Consider the following 21,966-nt stretch of genomic DNA (forward strand, 5'->3'; position numbering starts at 1 on the left):
TTTGCCACTCTGCCTAGAAGGCCAGCATCCCGGAGTCGCCTCTTCACTGTCGACGTTGACACTGGCGTTATGGTACCATTTAAAGAAGCTGCCAGTTGAGGACCTGTGAGGCGTCTATTTCTCAAACTAGAGACTCTAATGTACTTGTCTTCTTGCTGAGTTGTGCACCGGGGCCTCCCACTTCTCTTTCTGCTCTGGTTAGAGCCCGTTTGTGCTGTTGTCTGAAGGGAGTAGTACACACCGCTGTAGGAAATTTTCAATTTCTTTGCAATTTCTCGCATGGAATAGCCTTCATTTCTAAGAACAAGAATAGACTGGCGAATTTCACATGAAAGTTTTTTTTTTCTGGCCATTTTGAGAGTTATCGAACCCACCAAATGTGATGCTCCAGATGATCAACTAGCTCAAAGGAAGGCCAGTTTTATAGCTTCTCTCATCAGCAAAACAGTTTTCAGCTGTGCTAACATAATTGCACAAGGGTTTTCTAATCATCCATTAGTCTTCTAAGGTGATTAGCAAACACAATGTACCATTAGAACACTGGAGTGATAGTTGCTGGAAATGGGCCTCTATACACCTCTGGAGATATTTCATTAGAAACCAGACGTTTCCACCTAGAATAGTCATTTACCACATTAACAATGTATAGAGTGTATTTCTGATTGATTTAATGTTAACTTCATTGGAAAAAACAATGCTTTTCTTTGAAAAATAAGGACATTTCTAAGTGATCCCAAACTTTTGAACGGTCGTGTATATATATACACACACTACCGTTAAAAAGTTTGGGGTCACTTAGAAATGTTTTCAATAAAGATAACATTAATCAAATACACACTATACATTGTTAATGTGGTAAATGACTATTCTAGGTGGAAACGTCTGGTTTCTCATGAAATATCTCCATAGGTGTATAGAGGCCCATTTCCATCAACTATCACTCCAGTGTTCTCATGGTACATTGTGTTTGCTAATCGCCTTAGAAGACATATCTCTTTAGAAAACCCTTGTGCAATTATGTTAGCACAGCTGAAAACAGTTATGCTGGTGATATAAGCTATACAACTGGCCTTCCTTTGAGCTTGAAGTACAAAATTAATACTTCAAATATTAATCATTATTTCTAACCTTGTCAATGTCTTGACTATATTTTCTATTCAATTTTCAATTCATTTGATAAATAAAATTGAGTTTTCATGGAAGACACGAAATTGTCTGGATGACCCCAAACTTTTGAACGGTAGTATATATATAGTGTGACTAAATGACTTCATGAGTATATAATATGAACAACTAAGCTACAACTATAATTGGAATAACTGAATCACAATTCAGTACAAAGCCAATTAGGGACCAAAGACACGTCCACACTCAACTGTTAAAGGTCTACAATGTAACACAATGAGCATGAGAGTTCATCTCTCACCAGCTAATGTTGCCAACATCGCTCATGGCATTCCTCTGTTGATAAATGCCTACTTTTTGTCAACGACTAATGCCTTTGAGCCTCAGGAAGTGCTTCTGGATGGTGGCTAGCTGGCTAACGTTAGCCACGCTCCATTGTTAGCCCGCTACTTGGTGACTACTTTAACAATAACGTGCGCGTGTCGCTCAATGCCGACCTTGCTTTCGGCTGAACTGTCGGAGCCAAACCGCGTTTCGAAGACAACCCTGGCCAGGTTGTGTCGGACGCGCATCAGCTAGCTTACCCGTTAGCTTCATCTCCAGCTAGGTAGCAACTGACACATGGGTGATGACAGCGAGGTAAAACGTATGAAATACACGCTCACCCAGAACCACCTGGACACGCTGAAGATCACCTCCGAGTCATGGTGAGACGGGAGCAGCTGTTATCTGAAGGGAAACGTCGTTGAAGAAAAGAATGGACTAATGGTGAGAGAAAAATGTTGTCGCAGGCAGAGTGGCTGGTTGCTCTGTGTTGACAGCTCAGAGGGACAGTGAGTACTACAGCGGTAGTGAACTGGCCTGAACTAGCTGTCTGACGGCAGGAAGTGACACGCTGTGTGACATCACAGGAGGAGACCACGCGAAGGTGAGGCGCGCGCGCCCGCCATCCTGAGGTAACCGAAATACTATCTCGGCGATGAAAGAGAGTTCGTTAAAGTCCCATGTGTCACGGCTTACCACAGGAAAAGTACCATGTCGGGAAGGTAATAGTGAAGCAATGATCCATTCTCAGTGATGCAGGGACACAGATATATGATAAGCATGTAGTGATTCGTATTGGTTTACCATTTCATGAACGATTTCTGAAGAAAGTGGTAATTATCAAGGCTGACTTGATTGGCACATGGTGAAAGCAGGCACCAGTTCTTGGTCCCCAGACTTCCAGTGGTCACAAAAGCCCCCAGGTTCACTGCATGTTTTTGGGGAGAGGGAGGGGTTAATTGGACATTTAAAAAATGTTACACTAATATTACACCAATAATGTACAATATCAGTTTATGAGCACGCATTGTTAGCAGATTATGTGGCCCTGCCGTGTGGAGAGAACTTGTGTTCAAATTTAAGAACCATAGCATTTTAGTGTATAGTATAAAAGACAAACCATCTAGTTATGAGTTTTTAAATTGGAAAAATATGCACACGTGTATCAAATGGACTTTGAAGGATTTGCAAGTAATCAAATGGGGCTCAACATCGAAGCGGAGGACGCCTATAAATACATTATAGATCCGAGACAATATTCCCCACGATGCAACCAAAAATGCCTGGTGCCTGCAAGTTTAAAACTCCATGTCTCTGTATTCTGCAAGAATTTAAATGTCTCGTGCCCAAGTTGAGACATTGTTGGGTGAATTTCTTTTATTTACTCTTAAGAAATGTCTTTCAGAGCTAGATATTATACATTTTCCCAGACCGTTACAAGAACACTGATCTTTGTGGCAAACCAGTGGATAACTAACAAAGTTCCCAAGCAACACACATAAACCTTTATTCTGAGTTATTCAGTAACGTCTGGTATTCATTAGTCAACATTCAGTTTCTGACATTCATTCACTGCAACCATTTAGGATTTTGTATTACTGCGAAACAATCCCCCCCGCAAGGTGAACCGAATGTCCTGCAGGCTCGAATCATCCAGCGTCTTCCATGTCCTCTGCATTGGAGCGATCTGTGATGCACAGCCAAGAAAAACAAAAAGTCTCATTCCCCACTGCCGCTTCAGATGTGCTAATCCGTGCTCTTCATCGCTTCTGCAAAAAAAATTCCACCTTTTCATATGGGACACAGTTTGTTTTCCTTTGGCCCAGTCTCAGAAGGGACAGCGATGAGGCCCATGGAGCAATGCTAGCTCAGCACTTAATCACATCAGACAGCTTTTACGAAGTACAAACAGACCATTGTCTTCTTTAGTTTATTGGATGAGTTTAGAAAAACAGCTTGTGTTTAGGTCCATTTTAAACAGAATAAGTTATCCGGTGTACTAAACCAAAAGTATGATAAAAACAATAATGGCCTTTGAGTTGAGGAGACATGTTATGCAATGAGAACTTTAGTTAAACAGCCATTATGTAATGATTGATCCAACTCAGCGTCTCAGATTTACTAAGCTATACACATGGGATACATTCCTATCGAACAGCAACAATAAAACAAGAAGCACTGCATGGCTTTCCATTGTCAGTCGAATAACCACATCCCAAATGTATTAAAGACAAAACTGTTACAGAATTAGAAATATATATGAAGGACTGAGTCAAGGATGTCAAAAGTATGTCCACCATCAGTGAGCCAGGAAAATACAATCTCCATCTGATGTTGATTATATTCAATAAAAACGGAATTATCTCCTGGCCCTTGTGTTCGACATCAATTGATACTGCTGATATCACTATTGCTTTGCTACATTTCATTAACCATTTCCCAGTCACTTGTCTCAGATGGCTTGAGGAAATGTAATAGGGAGGAGTAAAATGTGCTCCATAACTTTGCTCTAATCTGTGTATTGTTTCATTATCAGGTTCGAGGAAGTCCCTTCAGTTAAAAATGCCCTGTGCTGTTGCTCCAGCATTATCGTTTAAAGCCCCCGAACAGGCAGATGGACATGAGGTCTGAGGGATGATGGAGAGGGCGGAGGAGCCCTGGCCGTCTGGTCTGGTTCTTATCTGCGCCGCGGAACTTTTTCCAGTCCAGCCCTGATAACCCAGGTCGACTAGCAAAATACAGGATATGACCCAATAACCCTGCAAGCAAGCAGGGTCGCAATATTGTTTTATTAGGAGAGGTCTTTTCTGGAAACTGTCAACAGATCTCAGTGGTTTTGATGAATGCGGTCAGAGGTTTGACAAGTGCCTTCGTTCACTGAGAAAGACGTAAATTAAAGATCTCGGTTTTGTCTTCTTTGACAGCCCCCATACCTATAAGCAGTACTTGCGGGTGTGTCAGTAGGGCATTGGCACAATCAGCATTGTGTTACCCAATTCAGCAGTAGATAAGGAATGAATAGCCATTTCTTATAATTAAAACCGTTGACATTAATTTAAGGGCAAAGCTGCACGCAGTAACCATAGTGCAACATCCAACATCCCCAACCAAAAGATGTGCCGTTTCACCATCAGTTTACCAGCAGAGGGCTGTTGAGGAGAAAGATGCAGCATAGTACTCACACATTAGCTAAACTGTAAAGTAAAACCAGGCAGATAACAGTTCAGTGTTACTTTTTATTTCCCCAGAAATTAATGCACCAGATGTGTATCACATTACTTATAAAGATTTAAACAAACATGGCACAGGTGCAGATGTTATCAAGTTTGGGGTTTGTGGGCAACTCTTGCGGTGGAAAGTTATCCCCCTCCCATTGTTTTGCCGTTGGTTCAAGCCACTGGGAATTTGCCGCTTCAAAATCCAACTGGAAAATATGAACAGGTTAATATTATTATAGATCTAGAATAACAGCTGAAGAATTATGTCATATTTTACAATGTATATAAGAGAAACCATAGCTTACTAACGATCCCTGTAGACATTAAGGCATCAAAAGGGTTGTGTTTCGGGGTATGTATGAACAATGTGTCATAGTGGTTGTAGATTGCTTAAACCGTCTTACAAGTATCCAACTTTCAAATAACCTTCATCTAGCACTTTTTCCTCAGAGCACAGGGATATTCGTTTTTAGACCCTGATCCCATTTAACAGATTATTTTCAATATGAGATCCTGAAATTAAACACATTTTTATGATTCATGTTGTGTAACAGACTCGGCTAAATGTCTAGAATGCAAAAGGCTTAGACACACACGCACACACTCGAACGCCCTGACCAGCAGGCATCGTACAACAGACCATAAACATCTCCTAAAATAGCAGAGGGTAACACTGTTCCCTTAGACAAGGCAAGCATTTTGCACTACTTCCGAGGCAGACAGACCCAGCCCAGGTCTTTAATCAAAGATCCTTTACAGGAGAACAATTGGGCCAAAAGGCCAATCCCAACCCTGGCTGTACCCCTCCGTACGTGGACTAATCTAGGAATTTACCTCGTTGTCGTCTTTGTATAGACAAAGAGTTCAGACCAACACATTGTTGATGGTGAGAAAAGATTAGCTTTTATTAGGAGTTTACAGATTTTGTTTTACAGACTCAGACTAATTGGTGCTGCCCCCAAAACACTGAATATGTGGAAGCTCCAGTGCTCGTGGGCAAAACAAACCTTTACTAACCAGTGCGAGATGATATTATATTAAATTGAAGAGTATTCACACAACCAGATACAATTGCATACTTTACCACATACAACTTGAACGCACAGTCCACATTGAACACTTTGAGCCCTTTTACTTCTCCATCACACCAACAATAATACGAGGGGCATTCTAGTGATTTGCTTTTTCCTGTTTGTTCAACAGTATCAAGCTGCAATTGTTTGTGCTCACGCCATTTGCCTTTGTTTCTTGGGTTAGATGACATCCTCCAGAGCTTGACTTTCTACAGCAGAACATTAAGGGAGTTTCTCTTGTGGCTGTGAGCGCCTGACAAAAGGACCAGCTTGTAATTTCACTCTCCCTGCACACTCAAACTATGCCTTTTCAGAGTGAAGTTTATATAAATGTGATCTAGTTCTGCGCACAATTGTACACTCCATAGTGAAGCCACGTTTCACTTTACTTCAAATCACCAGTCAAGAAAAAAAATCATGCTTCTCACAAATATTCTCCATACCGTTTTACCCACAAGCACACATTGGTCCCTCTATAGAGTGTGACTCATGAATCCCAAGAGATGATGATGACTTTTGGCTTCTTGCAAAAACCTCCGACGACTGTCTGACTTACTTCCCTCAGGGTCACATGTAAAAAGCACACATTTCAAAGTGCAGCAGATCAAACTGCTGACCCATCCTGACTGTTACTTCTTCTTGTGACTTCCTCAAAGTTTTGGATTTTAATTTGCCCATAATTTCTTAATATAATCAAACAGATAACATGTGCGTGCATATAATGTGAGGTAAATGGAATGAAGAACAGATAGTGACATTTCAACCCTTTAAGTAGGTCAGTTGCAGTGTCTCGACTTTAACCTCTTCATAAACTAACAAACAGTGCAGTTACATAAGCCCAAATAAATTAAAACAGATTCAACCAGTTCACACAAGGCTATTTTACACAAGTTCACAGCGGTCAAACCCCCTCTCAGACATTTACAGTCGTCATGAAACAGGCATTACGCCAACATGCTGTCGCCACCTAGTGGTAGGTCCACTAAGAGAAGAACATGGAGCTACATTTATTGACAGGGTTCAGTCTGAGATGTGGCAACAGTGTACATTTGAGATGTTTTTACACCATTTTTAGACAGCAGGAAAAGAAACAGAGGTAGATATTTGTAGAAGCAATATTGTTGCAGTACCGATTGAAATAAAAATGTGAAATATTATTTACTACAGGTTATTTACTTACTCAACATTAAATCAGAAGAGGTTAAGGTCATAAAGTTGTTGATTGAAAAAGAAAAATGTTTAATGTATTAATGAAGCAGTAACTCTGGATTTGTGCTCTGATTGTTGAGTGTACTCAAATTTGTAAGAAAGGGTCACACTGCTCACCAATGGGGCTAAACAGGCCTCTAACCCACCTCCAGGTCAGAGCTGACTAGTGAAGAGTCACAGGATGTTTCTGAGCAGCAGAAACTGTCGACTCTGATCATTCGCAGCGTTTGGTTGAGAGACCGGTCCTCCACCTTCTCAAAGCATATCTGCAAAAAAAATTAAAAAAAAGTATTCAACTGCAAGGATGACCACTGATTGAGCTGAAGAAAATATGAAGCGAGTATGCAGTCCGTTTCTCCACAGATTCTTCACTTACTTTTCCTGCAGGTTGAACAGCGACATCCATGTAACCACCCACCTCAGTCATCTTCTGGCCATCTTTTGTCTTTGAAGACAAGGTTAAATAGAATTATGATCAAAAGAAACTGTAGATGCATCATTGGCATTCATTTATGAAAATGACTCAAACCGTGCAGAGGAATGCCTGCATACTGTTCGGGAATTGACACAGTAGGTAATATTCAAATACTGTCAATGTTAAATATAAAAGAGTTGGTTAGTTAGTACTTTATTTACTCAGGTTTGTTGGGATAATTGCTGTACAATTTCCTAGATTAATAAAACAAATAGGACCATGAAGTATCAAACCGTACTTTGGTTCCTGCTGATGAAAGAACTTGCTGTTTTATTTTTCTCTTCATGACGTCATTGTCCTCAGTGAGGATGCGGGAGCTACATAAAAGCCTCTCTTTGTCTGGAGAAAAACTGATCAGCTTCCGTGCGGTCCCTCTCCTCCACCCGTGGATGACAAGTATCTCAAGATGTTGAATTAAAGGTTGACACCTGGCTGAAAGGCAGTACAATTCCCATACATTCAAACAATTCAAGACATCATTTAATCTACTTGTACTACAGGCAATTGCTCAGATGTGAAGTCCTTCTCTCGTATTGGTGACTTTGGAGTTTCTGCTCTCTCTCTATTACTAGACAGTTACCAAAGAGAGTTCAGAACTTGGTAAAGCTGAATGATCGTTGTGTTGTGAATGAGTTCTTTTGTTAAAGGCGTTGGGTATGAAGCCCTGAGCCTGACAAACGAGTAAGATGCGGTCACTTTTTGCCATGCAAGGATACAAGAAGGTCCATGGTGGCACAGCATATTGCCGACAGCAGCCACGGCATGACTCCTAAAAGAAACCCAAACCGAGTGTCGTAAAGGACTATGGCAGCGGCATAGAGGGCACCAGCCAGTGAGCACAGCAGTCCAGAGAACATTGAGGCCCGGGCCAGCATCGGTCCTCTGTACTAATAAAAACAAATGTAATCCGTTTAAAAGCAATTAATAACACTGCGAACTATTTTGGGAAAGCAATAAGAAGTTGCTGTGACACCAACACACTCATGTCACTTACGGCTCGGCAGAGAGCTGGGAACCTGGAGGTACAGGCGATGACACAGGACAGCAGGCCGAGTATGTAACCCAGGACTTCAGTGTTGTCCTGTTAGAACATCTTTAAGTTATTAGAAGGTCTAATACACAATACAAGGAGACGAGGCAAGTCAAAGTAGATTGTGTTGAAGAACATGATCAACCCACACTGCAGGAATTGAAGACGCTGTGAAATACAGAGTATTTGAAACTACAGGTCGCCACATAAATGAGTGAAAGCTGGAGATGTACAAACACATGAACTGAAAATGTTGTCCTTCATGGAACTACACCAATTCATACAGTTAAAGGACAACAGCTACAGCGGTGGTGTGTGCTTACTTGGAGGGCGGCATGCAGCAGCAGTCTCCTCCTGCCAAGGAGAGGCCCGACTGCTGGGAGGTGGCTCGCCCTGGATTTCAGAAAGCCTCCTGTAACGACCATCAGTACACACACTGCAAGGAGGTGCTGCCTCCTCCGCCCTCTCATGGTCCTCAGCCTCCTGCCTGAGAAAGCACACACATGCGCACACACACAGAGATGTTTGCAGTTGTACACTGAACACACCCTCTATTCATGCGGTTGGTTATCTGTACAGCGTCTCTGATGCATTTCTTGGCCGTTTTGCCTAAAACATTTGGCCAGTTGGACACCAATGATAAAAACACCTTCTCCACTTTGTTTGAACAAGGTACAGTTTGATTGAGAATGATATGGTTTGCATTATTCTTGAGATATGAAGTTTGTCTACACATACCTGCTTTTGAGTTCCAGTACAGGAGCACATGGCAGCAGCAAGAAACACAACTCACAGCATCCATAGCAGCAGCAAAAGCACCCATCAAAACCTAAAGAGCAGGAAGCAGAGTTATTTATTGTTGTATACAATTTAATTTGCATTCTGTTGGTGCTGTGATTAAAACAACATTACCAGAATATGCAGCTGCCTGGACAGAACAGCTCCAATTGTGGCGCACAAGTTACCGAGGAAGCAGTAGAGGAAAGAAATGCTTCCTCCTGGAGTTTCTCCTCGAAACCTGCACCTCTGGTACACGGAGCTTCACGAGTTAAAACGGGTTTGATGTTAGAACCTTTTTTTTCCAACAAAAGAAAACGACTGGAACTAATGCTGAATCAAGAGACATACTTACAGACAGCATGACAGCATTAAAAGCAGCGCAGCTAGAGTGCTGAGGCCGATGGGGACGCAACGCGTGTCTGCGTTCCGAGAGAAACAGGTCGAGACCGCGTCTACGCAAAACTCCTCCAGACCGAAGGGGAACGAGTTCGCATGTCCTCTCGTCTGACCCTCCCGGGTCGATGCACGTGCCCCCATTCCACCTGCAAACAGGCTCACATGTCCTTGTCCTCGGACTAACTCTTCTATGCAGCACCTGTGCAGCCGCTCAAAAGCCCAATGGAGACGCCGGCTGCATGCGTTAGGGAGGAGCTCATGGGATGGACCTGATCCGGAAGACTGGACGTTGTTGGACAGAACATCGAGAAGTCCCACTTTAGAAGGCTGTTGGAGCCTAAATGTAGTTATTATGCTTTCTAATATCTTTGAGGGAAACACCGGGTGAATTGGGACATGCACTTAGTGCATTGGAACAGAGGGCCGAACAGTAGCCTACCATTAAAGGGCATACAGGCAAGTGCCTGCTAATGTGGACAGGTGAGTGGACAGGTGCGTGGATGGAGAGCAAATAGTTGTTGACCGAGGTCCTGTCAAGGGGTTAATATCAAGGTGATCCTGTGTTTTGCTGTTCTTAACATAATGTATTGCAATTGTATAGGACGTTGATAAATGTTAGGTCAAGATGTTACGCTATTGAATAAAAAAGAGCGCATTGGACAATTCATTAGTTTGCGGCAGAACACGCGTCCGAACATGTTTCCCCGTTCGCCCCCTAGTGTCTTCAATATTTGCAGTGGAAACATGGTAGGGCCTCTACAAAGGCTAAATGGAAGGTAATGCATCCATGCTTTGGTCATTTAGTTCGAGAGCAAACTGTATCAAAGCAGAGCTTTCATAGACATTTGCAGGCAATATTTTGCAATCAATATAGCGCAGATAATAAATCAAGTCAATTTTAATATGCTAGCCCGGGAACCAAATTCCCCACTAAACAGAAAGGTCTAAACAAAAACCAACAACAGGAAAACGTTCAGATCAAATCTAGATGTCGATCTCTTGATTTTTTTGTAATCTTCAGATGTCATGGGGTTTAGTTAATTAACCTTCATTCTAACCACGTTTTAACATTGATGCATTTAAATTGTTAGTCAGCAAACTGCAGCACCTTGTTTAGATGAACCTTACATGAATACATATACCCCTAGATAAAAAGAATTGCCAATACAGATGATCTTTCTTTCCAACGTTGTTTTGCTGATGATACCTCGTGGAAAAGGATTAAAGAAAGTCAAGAATGCACTAACATGATTACACATTTATTGTATAATACAGCTTTGTTGCATTAATCACATTTTATGAATAAAATCTGTATCAAACATAGCAATTTCTCTAGGTAATTTAGACTGTGTAATGTGATGTTTGAAACTCTTTCAAAATACAAATTGAAAAAGGTCCTGCTTAATGCAAAATTCACACCCTCTGGATGCCGAGTCCATTTCCGAACACTGTGGTGATATCTGGTGTACAACTGGTGAGCTAGTTGATGGAATGCATTGCACCAATATGATCTTGTAACCAGAGCAGTATATGACAGATTAAGCACCTCATTTATTATCATCAGACAGCCAGACATTACTCACAAGATTAAAGGGACTATATATATCTGGATACTAATCAGCATTAAATCCTCTGAAATCATATGTCAACATGTACTTTTTCCATTCTTGCTGACATTATATGGAATTGAAATTGCTTTGATTTCAAATCTTCACCAGACATCCAGGTGCTTGTTCAGACGGCGTACTTTCTCCTTCTTGTTCGTGTTGCCGTGTTTTTTCCAGGGTTTCCCCACCATCTCTGATGCAGTTTGTACTGGGCCGACAGGTCCGCTGCCCAGCTTGTAGCCCATAACGGACTGAACCCCCTTGGAGAGTGCCCGCACATTTTCCTGAAGATTGAGATCCCATTAATACTCAAACATTTCATTTCACATATTTTTGTATTCTACGACAACCAATAACTACTATTAAGGCACTTATTTGTCTTACTAATAAGAAAACGGCATATCTATAGTACCTGATGGAAGAAGTTCTTGTCAACCACATTTTCAATTCTCCTGATTTTCCGTTGTTTGCTTGTCGTTGTGGAGGAGAGGTCACAGAAGTCAGAGTCTATTTTCAGGAAATTGTTGTGCTGCGGCTGGAAGTCCTGCACGTTGATATGCGGAGGAGGATGGCAGTACAGAAGCTTTCCCTGTAAGGAGTCACCATCGTTAGGTTGCATGTGTCAGGGAGAGCACCTTCTATTCTGGATGTACATATCTGAATACATCTTTAATCAATGATAGAAAACTATTTCATGATACTCCAATGTGCAGCTAGATAGCCACATATCCCTGTTGTTCTTTCAAACACAAAGCACAGTGAATTTACAATTGACATAGGTGATGCTACAAGTTAATTAACATACTTGTGGCAACAAGTAAATCAAAATTAATTACTAAATCTAAATGTATTACTCTTTTTTGTGTCGAGTTCAAATAGCAACAATATATGATGACTTTAAAGACTGTCTTCCCATTTTGGACGGTTCCCTGACGTCTTATTCAATGTTAGCTACGACAAATATGTATTTAAAACCAACAACAAAATGCACAAGCAACTGTCATTTTTCAGTTCTGGCTCAGGTGTGGAACTTACGCAGACGAAATCCTTCAGGATGTATCGGGCTGATCTGGATTGATCAGGCTGGCCGTGCGATGTCATAAAGCCTCTCATGTCTGAAAATAGAGGGAAACAATAATACACTTCATGCTGCTCTTATCTAAAAGCAGAGTTCACTCAATGCTTTAAAGAAATTATTAGATAAAAAGCACACATTCAAAATAAACTTTGTTCTAGGAAACAGAAGCTTATGAAGTGGGGTAATAATACATACAAGTGTATGAGAGACTTTATTATTTAATATAAAAGTTCAGCTCATCTCCATTTAAAACAGCAACAACAAATGTTTTGCCTATTGTTAATACATTCTCTTTTGAAACAATAAATAACTGTTAATCTCACATCCATAAGCCATCAGCATCTCCTCAGAGGAGGGAGGCCTATCGGGGTCTTCATCTTCTCGTGGTCTGATGATGTTGAAGCCATAGGTGCCTTCTAAGACATGTCGAGGGATCACTTGACATATGTAACCAATCTGTTAAAGACTTAACCAAGAGCCAATAAAGTATTAATGTCAAAGGGGCTATCAGCTTTACAAAGTCCAAATTCAAGATTCTAGGTATACTATTTAAAATAAAATGTTGGTTATTTTAATTAATTATGATGCAGAGTATAGTGACAGAGGGGGGCAAATGATCACATTGCTATAATTGGATGAAAAACAATGCTGCAGGATTCACCAGGTGCAGCGCTAACAGCATACAAAGGATATATGGGAGACTGCAGGTACGTGATCTCTCATATGGTCAATGGGCAGGATCCCGGAGCAGATCATCTCAGCTTTGGTAGCAACAAAGGAGGGCATGACCAGACCTGGGCAGTCACAGAGGCACAGGCCTGGCTCCACATACAGAGTCTGTTATATACATCAAGAAAAGGAAACAAGATTAATCACACGAGGCTTTCTGTGAAGGAGAGAGACTTTAATTCCCATCGAGAGGCTGGAAGAGTTGTACAGTACCTGAAAATGCTTTGTGTGTCCAGGAGTAGCTGAAACAGACACCTTCTTGTTCCTGAAGATAGTGTTGATCGTGGAACTCTTCCCCACGTTAGGATACCCGACCTGTTGAATTAATTCACAAAGCCAATCAGAACACTCATAAAGTATGCATTTTGCAGTCGATTGTATCGTGTAAGCTTTTCACCCACCATTCCCACTGTAAGTTGTCCTTCTCTACACCTGGGCCCGTTGTGACACGCCTTAAACACGTCAAGCAGCTCATCCTTATGCAGCAGCCGGCTTGAGTTGTGGAAGGAGGATTTATTGGATGAACCAACTCCCCTTCTTCTTCTTCTTCATCTTCTGAGGAGGAGTGCCAGTCCTCTTCATTTACAGTTATCTTTACCTGTTGCTCTTCATCTGTGCCACTGTCTTTATCATCATCGTCCTGCTCCGCTGCCTTCATCTCCTCCTCTCCAGCTGCTCCTTTTTGGATCAAGATGTCATTGTCTGGCTGTTCTTCTTCTTCTTCTTCTTCTTCTGGGTCACTCTCTACACACTCTGGCTCCTCTACTTCCATGCCCTGTGAGAAGAGACATGTGTTGCACTCTGATACTGGCTTTAAAAAGGCAGCAGTAGGAAAACAATCTGAAATCACGAACTGATAACATCCATGCTGAGGGAATGTAAATATATACTTTTATTTGCTCCTAACACATGAATATAAATGTATTCGCATATATTCAAATTCCCCAGTGACGGACAGCTTCTTAAATTCACCTTCTCCTCTGCATCCAGCCTTTCGCTCTCTGCCAACGCGGACCAGAAAACTGCCCTCAGCCCCTGTTTCTGGAAGTGTCTGGCCCATGCTCGCCTCTGCTCCTTGGTCAGCAGGTCGGCCTTATTCACCAGCACCATGTTAACCTTATGCGCCGACACTTCATTTACGTACAATTCCTGGCAGCACACAACAGAAAAGTGTCAAATGTTCGGTTTACCTGGGTACAAAATGTCTGCTGTTTTATTGGTTTATTTAATTTAAATATTTAATAATAACTACAGATGTTAGAAAGCTTTGAGAAAAAAAGTCAAGACTAAAAAATGTTTTAAAGAGTGAACAAACAGTTGAAGGAGACAAAAGCAGCATTTATAATATGTACTGTATGTATCCTAATACAGGGTGGAAAAACAATGGAACCTAAGTCACAGTTTAGTTAGATCCTCAAACAGTGTATACATCTTCTTTTTTCCACTTTAACAACTATGCCAAATGTACTTACCAGGTCAGCACATCTGAACAGCAAAGGATTTCTGCCATCAACAATTTGAACGACGACATCACTACAGGAAAACACGCACAGTTTTGCCTTAAGTATTACATAAAGAGAACACATTCCTCAATAAAGTATAAGCTGACAGTTTTATACAACGTTTTATTTTACCTCCTCTCGATCACTCTCCACAGTTGTCTCCAGAACTCCAAGTTTCTCTCAAATGGGGTGAGGATTAACTTCTGTTCCTCTTCTAGTCTATAAGGGTAACACTTGGAGTTATATTTCGGACACCAATAATCCTACACCGATGTAAATGTATTACAACATACAACAACACTAATGCTTCTAAGAAAACCATCTTTGAAAGAAAAAAGGTGAACGAGTATACAGAATATTACACACTGTGCAAGCGCTCTTCTCCACTCCAAGAAGCTGTCTTTCTCTGTTTGCTTCAGCACATCTGCACTTGTGGTTTCGTCCCAGTGGGGGCTAAAGAGAGACACATCACAAAAATTTTAAATGCAGAAAATGCAGTCGGGGCCATCTATATAATAAATTAGATCTGTTGTATTTACCGTCTTGGAATTCTGAGTAAATGCTGGTTTTCTTCATGCAGCTTCTTCAGCCTGTTTCGCTCTTCAGCTGTTAATAAGCCTGCTCTGGCTTCAGCTGCCACAAACTTGATGTTGAGTTTCTCTAATTAAAAAAAGTATGCAACAGTCAGAGACAGCAGTAGAATAAAAGGTCAGATGAGTAGAGGATAACACAGGAACACTAAAAGGCTGAATATATCTGCCCCCTTTACCCTTGAGCACAATTGATCTATGATCCTCTCAGCAGTGAGGGTGGGGCACATTGTGACCTACCAGTTCACCTGCTCAATAATACGACTATTACATTGCACAGTATCAACAGGTACAAACCCAAATGGGTTGCACTACAACCAGTGTTATTTTGGTTTGCATTCAGTTCGATATTTTTTATTTTTTTTACAGCTGTGTAATAAAATGACATGTTTTGGGGTAATGAGTGCACCTTGGTAAGTAAAAACGATCGACAATCTTTGACCACAACATTCAACCGAGGAACTACACGTGTTAGGTATTAGTTACCTGCAACAAACTCTGTTCCTGCCATTTCGGCAGTGGCTAGAAAGTCATCCATGGAACTCTGTTCCGTCACTGACTGCAGGTTCAGCCGTCCCCAGTCGTAGCCATCATTCAGCTCACACGTGTGGCGCTGAAAATGGGGGAACAAATACCAAATAAGGCCACACAGAACCAGTTGTGATAATGTTGTGATTGTATGGTAACAACATTGCTCCTGTATACTTGCCGAACTTACAACAGAAGCATAAACAGTGAAATAACTCTCCTTTATGATAAGAATAAATATGTGTATTATACGCTTGTGTTTGCAATGCCATACCCAGGTGTCGCCCCTCCTGTTTCCTCGGCTTGCCTGGAGTCTCTCCTTGATCAAAGATCGACCCAGTCCACCCGCTTTCTTCTTACTCATACTTGCGTATGATGTTGACACTTATATTGCAATATATATAGTATAACCCACACACCACTCTGTAATATAGTATATTTAAAGGTTAGAAACAGGCTATATGTCACGCGCTAACGTACCCCATGTGCACGACGTTGTTTTCGTAGGACCGGAAGTGGGACAAACCAATCGAGCCTCTGATCTGGACGAATCGACCTCAACTCCTTGGAGTTATTCATTTGATGTATCTTAATTTAGTAGTTACGAATTTTCATATCACTTCTGCAAAAACAACGACTAAATACCCAGGATAATATATGCTTTATTATGAGAATGTATAGTAGCGTAACTATGGTACAGTCTATTCGTTTGTCCAGCAATCAAAGGTGCCCTGAAGAAAATCGGGCACTACTAACATTTGTTCCTGATGCCTAATCGTCTCAAGTTTTACAATAAAATACACTTAAATACAGACTTCATAGATATAGCACTAAGGTAAATTACATCTACGAATTAAAAGTTATTAATGGCAAATTACTACGATTAATTCCTCTTCAATCTCTACACGTAATTAAAGAAGGCACTTCTGATGTTGACCAAAGGATGGCAGCATGAAACCGCAGTGTTAGATAACTATTACGCAGCTTGTGTTTTCACTGTTAATATTACGTTTACGTGAGAAGGGAAGAGATTGTTGAAGCAGACCGTGTCGGTTTCATCTAAGGAGGAGATAACACACTTCAAATAAAATTGTATATATATATAGCCTATATATATATATATATATATATATTGAAGGGAAATGAGCTACATATCTTAAATCTAACTTGTGAGAGACTGTCAACACATATTTATAAAAATCTTAATTTTGTGGTGGAATCTGGTAGGCTTAATTTTATTTTATATTAATGAAACCAATGTTATATATATATATATATATATATATATATATATATATATATATATATATATATATATATATATACACACACACAATTAATTATTCAATTGTTATACAATGTGTATACATAATATGCCTACTACCAATGATTACACTCTGTCATATTCATTGAATGTGTTGTTACTCTGTAATGATTCCTTCTGTACACATGACATATATTGCATCTGTCCATCCGGGGAGAAGGATCTGCCTGTTGCTCTCCTGAAGGTTGCTTCTCTTTTTTCCCTGTGAAAGGTTTTTTTCTATTTTTTGGGAGTTTTTCCTGATCCGATGTGAAGTCCTGTGACAGGAATGTCGTATGTATACAGATTGTAAAGCCCTCTGAAGCAAATGTGTAATTTGTGATAAAAGGCAATACAAAATAAACTGAATTGAATTGAATAATTGATCAATCAATTCATATATGCACAATTAGGCTACCATATTCCCACCCCACCAACATCAAAATGTGTGGAGGTGGGACATTTGGATTATACAAATATATATTTAATTTTTTAAATATTGGTATATAATTCTTTGTATCAACTTTGTTTCAATGAACACACTCATAACAACCCAATAAATGACTATTGCCATTTGGTTTCGCCTCCCTCCCTGCATTCTCACTCAAATGGTTTCTCCCTGCATATATTCGGCAAAACTCAGCCAACAACAGCAGTCTGTGTTCAGAACTGCGAAGGGACCGAGCGGAAGGCAGCACAATGGAAAAGAGCGCTTTAGAGGACGAACATATGAAGTATGGTGTTTTGCGTTCTGTTCCAGTAGTGTAGCTCATAAATGACCGGACAGGCTCAATATAAACACCTCTAAGATTAATTAATAATACCACGTTTTTGTTCCTTCCTCTCTTCGTAGACTTTGCTTCTGTTGATTGTAATCAGCAATAAAATGCTGCCTTGGAAGAAGAATAAGTTCGACCTGATTGAGGAAGACAGGCAGTCCAAGCAGAAGGGCTATGCTGTGAGCCTCAACTACTCTGCGCTCACCTCTTTCGCCAAGTCCTGCCCCGAGAGCGCACTCAACAGGGTGGGCAGCATGTTCAAGTCAAAGAGGAAAAAGGTGAAGATCACCAGCGAGGACCCCACGTACACGGTGCTCTACCTGGGGAATGCCACCACCATCCAGTCCAAAGGTGACGGCTGCACGGACGTGGCGGTGAGCAAAATCTGGGGCAAAAGTGAAATGGGCAAGAACGGCACCAAGATGAGGCTGACCATCAGCTCGCAGGGCATTCGGATGGTGCATGTGGACGACAAGGCCAGGAGGCCGGGACACTTGTACTTGCTACACCGGATAACCTACTGCGTGGCGGACCCGAGGCTACCCAAGATCTTCGCCTGGGTTTACAGGCACGAAATGAAGCACAAGGCGGTGATGCTGCGCTGCCACGCAGTGCTGGTGTCCAAGCCGGAGAAGGCAAAAGCCATGGCGCTGCTGCTGTACCAGACCTCGGCCACGGCCCTGGCTGAGTTCAAAAGAATAAAACGGAGGGACGACGCCAGGCACCAGCAGCAGCAGCTCATAGGGGAACAAACCATACCGTTGGTCCCCATCAGGAAGCTGCTGAACGGACAGTGTTACTACAAACCCCTGGTGGAGCGCAGCCGCAGCGCGCCCAGACTGGGCTCTATCACTGAGGACTTGGTCGGCGAGGAGGAGGAGGAGAAAGCGATGCACTTTGAGTGTGAGGACATTCTGGACACGGACGGACATCGCGTTGCCAACGGCAAGCCGGAGTTGTCTCAGATTATTAATGATTTGGGAGAGATGAGTATAGGAAACGACGTGCAGACACTGAAAGCTGACCTCAGAGTCACCAGACTTCTGTCTGGAGAGAGCACGGGGAGCGAGTCCTCCATAGAGAGCAGCCAGGAGCCCCCTCCGCTCACTAACGGGTTTGAGGAGGTAAAGGGGCAGGAAATCGCCTGAATAGTTTGAAGCATTTATTTGGTGCCTCTGTTTTGTTGAGCCACGGCGTCTTTACAAGGAACATTTCCTGTGTCTACAACCTTGTGTTGGAGAGTGTTTGTGTAATCTGGTGCCTCCACGACTGATTGAGAGGGTCCAGAAAAAAAAGAAGGTTCGCGGTTCCGAGACATTTACCGCGCATGGACACGCAATTAGGCTACTGAATTATATTTGATGATTGTGTAAACGCTAAAACAAGTGCATGTCGATGCGAACCGAGCGCATCCCAGTGCGCCGCAGGACACACTGCACTAATTCCATCTCTTTCGTATAAGAGGATTTGCTATATCCTCGAGCTTGTTTACCTAACTCTCTAACTCTCACTCTCTCTCTCTCTCTCTCTCTCTCTCTCTCTCTCTCTCTCTCTCTCTCTCTCTCTCTCTCTCTCTCTCTCTCTCTCTCTCTCTCTCTCTCTCTCGAATGATGTTTTCCTGTTGAAAGACGCTAATCATGATCCCAAAAAAACGTTCCGTTTAAAAACGTTTTGTTCTTTTCCTAAGTGGATTTTTAACAGGCATCCTTAATTTCCCTGTCAGGGCGCTTTTGCAACAGCCTGTTCATTTATGTTATTTTGCACTCTTGTTGAATTGATTTGAGTATTATGTCAACTACATGTACATAATGTGTGTTGGTATGTTATCTGAAACATACATGTCCTATCTTTGCTGTGCAAATGAAAACCACCCTGTATTAAGATGTAAAATAAGATGTTTAAAATATGTTATTTTTGAAAGAAAATGTGGTTTGTTTTGTGAACCTCATAGAATTATCAATAAAAAAGAAAATTATATGAATTTATTGAAGCTTGTGTCTAGATTTGTGTGGGAAAAAAGTGTGTACACGCTGCTCTTTAGTGAGTAGGAATTTACCTTGATAGACTCAGATTTACAGTGGTGAATAAAAGTCACATAGAGGTGAGAAACAGAGAGACATATTTTAAAGTCTTGGCTGGATCTGTGTCCTTCGCCAAATTACTTTTCAGGGAACAGGCTGTAGAAGTTATTCAATTAAGGTACTGAAGGCCCATTTATTCTGACTGGCCTCAGGAGGACACCATCACAAGCACAAGCTGTTAGAACATCACATGGGTCCTTTAATGACAAGGCGGCTGAAGCACCAACGGTCTTATAACAGCATACCTACTGTTTTGTATTTGCTATTACGTCTAGCCTCCTTTAATTAGACACTACAGATTATCTCTTAAGGCTGTGAATCTATTCTCTGTAATGTTGTGAGAATAATCGTACATTCAGAACCAGAGGCTACATCTCATTCACTTTTGCCCCACTTACTGAAATCACAATAACTGCATTGGAAGGGGAATGACACTGATAAAGGATTAGGGGACTTCCTTATATGTATCTAATACCCACAGTGGCAAAGAGACATAATCATTACATTGCATTACATTTAGCTGACGCTTTTATTTTTTTATGACTTACAATCATACACCGTAGACACAGCTACGGGGAGCAATTCAGGGTTAAGTGTCTTGCTCAAGGAATCACCTCTCATGGCAGCGCATGTGACCAGTGGTCAGCGAGGAATGTAATTTAGCAGCCACAACACTTCTCTTGCTCCTCTAAATGTGGTCCTGTCACTTCCTTTTCTCTCGCAGCAACAGGCCTTTGTACATGCCACACAATTCTTGCCAGTAACTCAGACAGAGCAGTATGGAACCAGCAGATATTGATGTATTGATGATGCACGTCAGCAATTAGTGTTATTTATCTGACTGCCAGAGCTGCAAAGCCCCAAAGCCCACAGTCATGCATATTCAAACAAATACCACCAGCACTGACACTGTACACTAACAGGGCTGAATAAGACATGGGCAGGGAGAAAACCAGAGGAGGTATATGGGGATTGCTTTCTGTACGGACAGTGTTTCACAAGCCGACACAATCCCACTGGTCATGCTGAGGTATTCACTAAAAACAAAAACACTCGCACCTTGGATTTAGAATGAGATCCAGAGACAGAAGGTTAATGTATTTCAGCCAGTGGTTGGTAAGATCTATAAAAAGCTTCACAGCAGCTCATTATGAATTGATGTGCTTTCAAAGGACACACACACACACACACACACACACCCATGCACACACACACACACACACACACACACACACACACACACACACACACACACACACACACACACACCACACACTAAATCGTTGCTCTATTTGTATCTTGTCAAATGGTTCTTGTGCATGTGAGTTGAAATAGCAACAGAAACCCACACAGTTCCTCTTCCTCATGTGCTGTGTTACCCTGTTTGCTCCGGCTGCATACTGTGAAGATAGTATGACATCATCAGCATGTGCCCAGCTCAAAGTAATTAGAGGACTGCCAGTGCTCTTACCAAATAAGCATATTGACATGCAAAAGGCCAGTTGTCTACCATTCCTGCTTTTTATAGCTGATAGACACATTTATCGTTCAATATTTCTCCCTGACCTGCATTTTCTGTCTGGTGTCCCACCTCTCCAAAGGGAATCATGGTCTTGCAATCTTCCAGTGTTACCTGCATATGAGTTGCAGGTGCAGCCAGCCCAGTCCTGAAAGTGTGTCTTGCGGACAAGTGGTTGTAGAGCACGCTTCAAGCTGTGAAGCCTAGTTTCTGGCTGATGAGAGAATAAAATGTATTTTTCATATTCACATGTCACCTTTGCTTTTCCCTCAAGCAAATACTCAGGTGTTTACTTAACCTATTGTCAGGCATGTATGAGTCACAGGGAAAGAGGCTTCAGTACATATGCAACAAGAACATTGCCCGACAGTCAGAGAAGCCAAGTGAGATGTTGTGGTTTTTAATCCTTGGTCATCTTACATGCTGTTATTAAAAATGCAATCCGTGAATGGACAGAAGAATTTTGATTTTTTTTTTTGTGATGGATGAAACCAAAAGATCATCAAATCTTAAATATTGAGAAGTTGGACATTTTAAGCATTGTTTCTTTGAAAAAGACCAATACATCAATCTACCAATAAGAAAGATGCAACCAATTTTCTGTCAAACAACTTGATTCA

General features: G+C 41.5%; 4 protein-coding genes across 4 annotated transcripts in view; 1 reads left to right on the top strand and 3 right to left on the bottom strand.

Moving 5' to 3' along the window:
* The window catches only part of atp13a3 (ATPase 13A3), a 36,173-nt gene extending 34,221 nt beyond the window's left edge, over positions 1-1,952 (bottom strand). Inside the window, exon 1 of the mRNA XM_056414368.1 lies at positions 1,791-1,952. The gene's annotated coding sequence lies outside the window, so the exon portion shown is untranslated. The remainder of the gene's footprint in view (positions 1-1,790) is intronic.
* Positions 1,953-4,738: 2,786 nt separating this feature from the next.
* On the bottom strand, positions 4,739-11,069 carry tmem44 (transmembrane protein 44). Its single transcript, XM_056415139.1, has 11 exons — positions 11,050-11,069; positions 9,587-9,865; positions 9,367-9,493; positions 9,193-9,283; positions 8,778-8,941; positions 8,419-8,505; positions 8,141-8,311; positions 7,663-7,824; positions 7,311-7,394; positions 7,096-7,200; positions 4,739-4,873 (listed from the first exon to the last, which is right to left on the bottom strand). The coding sequence occupies exons 1-11, from the start codon at positions 11,067-11,069 to the stop codon at positions 4,739-4,741; spliced, it is 1,425 nt and encodes a 474-aa protein (XP_056271114.1).
* On the bottom strand, positions 10,877-16,314 carry lsg1 (large 60S subunit nuclear export GTPase 1). The gene is given in 15 exon segments (XM_056414501.1): positions 10,877-11,521; positions 11,650-11,826; positions 12,273-12,352; positions 12,639-12,762; positions 13,009-13,152; positions 13,258-13,359; positions 13,446-13,576; positions 13,579-13,819; positions 14,017-14,193; positions 14,517-14,577; positions 14,679-14,765; positions 14,913-14,999; positions 15,086-15,206; positions 15,623-15,749; positions 15,939-16,314. Coding segments are annotated over 15 exon segments (1,929 nt in total). The 5' UTR covers positions 16,029-16,314; the 3' UTR covers positions 10,877-11,341.
* Positions 16,315-17,489: 1,175 nt separating this feature from the next.
* Positions 17,490-19,731, top strand: fam43a (family with sequence similarity 43 member A). The gene is made up of 2 exons (XM_056414841.1): positions 17,490-17,701; positions 17,821-19,731. Exons 1-2 carry the CDS (start codon positions 17,528-17,530, stop codon positions 18,892-18,894), a joined length of 1,248 nt encoding a protein of 415 aa, XP_056270816.1. The 5' UTR covers positions 17,490-17,527; the 3' UTR covers positions 18,895-19,731.
* The last annotated feature ends 2,235 nt before the right edge of the window (positions 19,732-21,966 follow it).

The sequence above is a fragment of the Pseudoliparis swirei genome, chromosome 5, assembly GCF_029220125.1.
Source record: "Pseudoliparis swirei isolate HS2019 ecotype Mariana Trench chromosome 5, NWPU_hadal_v1, whole genome shotgun sequence".
Taxonomy (NCBI): Eukaryota; Metazoa; Chordata; class Actinopteri; order Perciformes; family Liparidae; genus Pseudoliparis; species Pseudoliparis swirei.

What these genes read in the sequence shown, in the direction of transcription:
- tmem44 (XM_056415139.1), bottom strand. Translation starts at nt 11,069, where the DNA reads ATGGACTCGGCATCCAGAGG. An exon ending in CCAGGCAGCTGCATATTCTG is followed by an intron (nt 9,284 to 9,366) that starts GTAATGTTGTTT and finishes CCTGCTCTTTAG; the next exon opens with GTTTTGATGGGTGCTTTTGC. An exon ending in GTACTGGAACTCAAAAGCAG is followed by an intron (nt 8,942 to 9,192) that starts GTATGTGTAGAC and finishes GTGCTTTCTCAG; the next exon opens with GCAGGAGGCTGAGGACCATG.
- fam43a (XM_056414841.1), top strand. Translation starts at nt 17,528, where the DNA reads ATGACTATTGCCATTTGGTTTCGCCTCCCTCCCTGCATTCTCACTCAA. An exon ending in TTAGAGGACGAACATATGAA is followed by an intron (nt 17,702 to 17,820) that starts GTATGGTGTTTT and finishes CTCTCTTCGTAG; the next exon opens with ACTTTGCTTCTGTTGATTGT.